The sequence below is a fragment of the Nicotiana tomentosiformis genome, chromosome 1, assembly GCF_000390325.3.
Source record: "Nicotiana tomentosiformis chromosome 1, ASM39032v3, whole genome shotgun sequence".
In the NCBI taxonomy this organism is placed as follows: Eukaryota; Viridiplantae; Streptophyta; class Magnoliopsida; order Solanales; family Solanaceae; genus Nicotiana; species Nicotiana tomentosiformis.
The window spans coordinates 17,432,791-17,436,061 of NC_090812.1; the positions used below are offsets into that span (position 1 = coordinate 17,432,791).

At 42.9% G+C, this 3,271-nt stretch overlaps 1 protein-coding gene across 1 annotated transcript; it reads right to left on the minus strand.

Moving 5' to 3' along the window:
* Nucleotides 1–889: 889 nt before the first annotated feature.
* Nucleotides 890–1,466, minus strand: LOC138903537 (uncharacterized). The gene is made up of 2 exons (XM_070191844.1): nucleotides 1,113–1,466; nucleotides 890–925 (listed from the first exon to the last, which is right to left on the minus strand). The coding sequence occupies exons 1-2, from the start codon at nucleotides 1,464–1,466 to the stop codon at nucleotides 890–892; spliced, it is 390 nt and encodes a 129-aa protein (XP_070047945.1).
* Nucleotides 1,467–3,271: the final 1,805 nt, after the last annotated feature.

Sequence of the window (3,271 nt, forward strand, 5' to 3'; positions counted from 1 at the left end):
GCAGTCCACACAATTTTAAGTGCAACCGCACAATTGAAGCGCGGTCTGCACAATCTTGAGTGCTGCGGCCGCGCACACCTTTTTGCGACCGCGGTTAAATTTCTGCGGACCGCACAATTTTGAGTGCGGTCTGCACAATCATTGCACAATATTTGCCCTAGCCTAATGATCTGCGGACCTCATAATTCCTTGTGCGGCAGCACAATTCAAAAACAAACGGTAGTCACTTAGGGTTTTCCAATTCGTGCATAATTTAGACATGGTATTGGCAATTTAGACATGATACACAGTTTACCCATCCCCCAATTAGCAAATAGGAAGTTACCCATACAATTTTAAGCTCACATGATGATGAATTTTGACATTAGGGCTAAAAATAATTAAACTAACTATGAACAAAATTAAGCAAATTGAAAACTTTAATGATGAATTGAACATACCAGTAATGTAGTGATGCAAGGAAGAATCAAAGATGATGAAATGAGAGTGAGATGCCTGAATCAATGGAGTGCACTATGCTTGCCCTAGTCTCAAATGTTTAGAGTTCATAGAGTTTGAACAGTGATGAGGAGGAACTACTTATAGTTGGCTGGTTAGGGCAAAGAATCAAGAGCTGAGTGCGGCCGCGCAATTTTGTGTGCGGTCCGCACTCCTTTACCTATTACAAATTACCCTTTTGATGATCTGCAGTCCGCACATTTTTTAGTGTGGCCGCAGAATTTTGTGCAGACCGTACATTTCCTTGTGCGGCCGCACTTTGGCCATTTCTTTGACATGCACAACTTCAGAGAGTTTGCAATTTCTGATCTCTAGTTGTGCGTCCACAATAAAAGTTGTGCGGCCGCAGATCCCTTTCTGTCGTGGCCTTCAAAATTGTGCGGTCCGCACTTTATTCACACTTAGCCACTTTTCCTGAGCACAGTTCCTGCAAAACATAATCATTCTTACAAAACACTTCAAAACCAGTTAGCACAAAATAAGACCTATCTAAAGAAGAAAAAAATGAAACAGGGTTTGCCTCCCAAGAAGCGCCTGATTTAACATCGCGGCACGACGTAGATTACCATCAATCACTTGAAATGAATCACTGCCACTACGTGGCCATCACCAACCTTTCCCAGATAGGGCTTTACCCGGTGGCCATTGACTCTAAACACTTCATTATTTTTATTCTTCAAGTCCAATGCACCAAAGGGTGTCACACTCACAACTTCAAACGGTCCACTCCATTTAGACTTCAACTTTCCCAGCAACATCTGTAATCGAGAATTGAACAATAACACAAGATCACCTTCTTTAACCTCATTGTTCAGAATGTACTTGTCATGAAGGTACTTCATCTTCTCCTTGTATAGGGATGAAATTGTATATGCATGGTACCACAATTCATCTACCTCATTCAATTGTTCCACCCTTAAGTTGGAGGCGACATCCCACTCAAGATTTAGCTTCTTCAAAGCCCACATGGCATTGTGCTCAAGTTCCACCGAAAGGTGACAAGCTTTCCCAAACACTAAACAGTATGGAGACATCCCAATCGGTGTTTTGTAAGTCGTCCTATAAGCCCATAAAGCATCATCAAGTTTTTTTGACCAATCCGTCCGGTTAGCATTCACTGTTTTTGATAAACTACTCTTGATCTCCCGGTTGGAGACTTCCACTTGTCCGCTTGCTTGAGGGTGATAGGGGGTCGTGACTTTGTGAGTGACGCCATACTTGCTAAGCAAGGTATCAGAAGCTTTGTTGCAAAAATGCGACCCCCCATTGCTTATAATGGCCGGTGGAGTACCAAACCTTGTGAAGATGTTCTTTTTCAAAAATGCCACCACACTTCTAGCTTCGTTGTTGGGTAGAGCAACGACCTCAACCAATTTTGACACATAATTCACATCTACCAAAATGTAGGTGTTCCCACAAGAGCTTACAAACGGTCCCATAAAATCAATACCCCACACATAAAAAATATCAATTTCCAAGATAGTGGTGAGGGGCATCTCATTTTTCTTTGAAATCCCACCGGCCCTTTGACATTCATCACAACACTTGACTAGATCACGTCCGTCCTTGTAGAGAGTAGGCCAATAGAATCCACAACTCAACACTTTGGCCGCCGTTCTTGCTCCCCCATGGTGACCACCGTAGGGTGAAGAATGACAAGCCCCAAGAATTTCAACTTGTTTCTCCTTCGGCAGACATCTTCTAGTCACGCCATCGGTACAAATCCAGAAGAGGTACGGTTCATCCCAATAATAGTCTAGGCAATCTCATTTGAGCTTCTTCCTTTTGTTTGAAGAGAACTCATCCGGTACAATACCACTTACAAAATAATTTGCTAAATCAGCGAACCATGGCATCTCGGTCATTGAAATGGCTAGAAATTGCTCATCGGGGAAGGAGTCATTGATTTCAAGTCCGTCATGTGGCCTCCCCTCCTCCTCCAAGCGAGACAAGTGGTCCGCCACTTGATTTTCACTGCCTTTATGGTCTTGGATGTCTAGATCAAACTCTTGCAATAAAAGCACCCATATCATTAACCGAGCCTTTGAATCTTTCTTGCTCATAAGGTACCAAAGTGCCGCATGATCTGTGTGGACAATCACCTTTGTACCCATCAAGTACGGGTGAAACTTCTCCATAGCAAAAACAATAGCAAGGAGCTCTTTTTCGGTCACAGTGTAATTGACTGGGGCATCATTCATGGTCTTACTAGCATAGTAGACCGGATGAAAGATCTTGTTGACACATTGCCCCAAAACTGCTCCAACCGCCACATCACTAGCGTCACAGATAAGCTCAAAAGGCAAGCTCCAATTCGTGGCGATGATAATAAGAGTAGTTGTCAATTTGAACTTGAGAAATTCAAATGCCTTCATGCAATCCTCATTGAAATGGAATTTGGCATCTTTCTCCAAAAGCTTACACAAGGGGTTCACCACTTTGGAAAAATCCTTTATGCCACGCCGGTAGAACCCCGCATGACCCAAGAAACTCCTCACTCCCTTCACGGATGTTGGAGGTGGAAGTTTAGAAATCACCTCTATTTTTGCCTTGTCGACCTCAATGCCATTCTTTGAAATTTTGTGGCCAAGGACAATGCCTTCCTCAACCATGAAATAAAATTTCTCCCAATTCAACACCAAGTTCATCTCTTCACATCTTGCCAAGACCTTATCCAAAATTTTCAAGCAATCATCAAAAGAATTCCCACCACCGAAAAGTTATCCATGAAGACTTCAAGGAAATCCTCCACCATGTCCGTGAAGATAGCCAT

What these genes read in the sequence shown, in the direction of transcription:
- LOC138903537 (XM_070191844.1), bottom strand. Translation starts at nt 1,466, where the DNA reads ATGTGGGCTTTGAAGAAGCTAAATCTTGAGTGGGATGTCGCCTCCAAC. An exon ending in TAAAGCCCTATCTGGGAAAG is followed by an intron (nt 926 to 1,112) that starts GTTGGTGATGGC and finishes TATGTTTTGCAG; the next exon opens with GAACTGTGCTCAGGAAAAGT.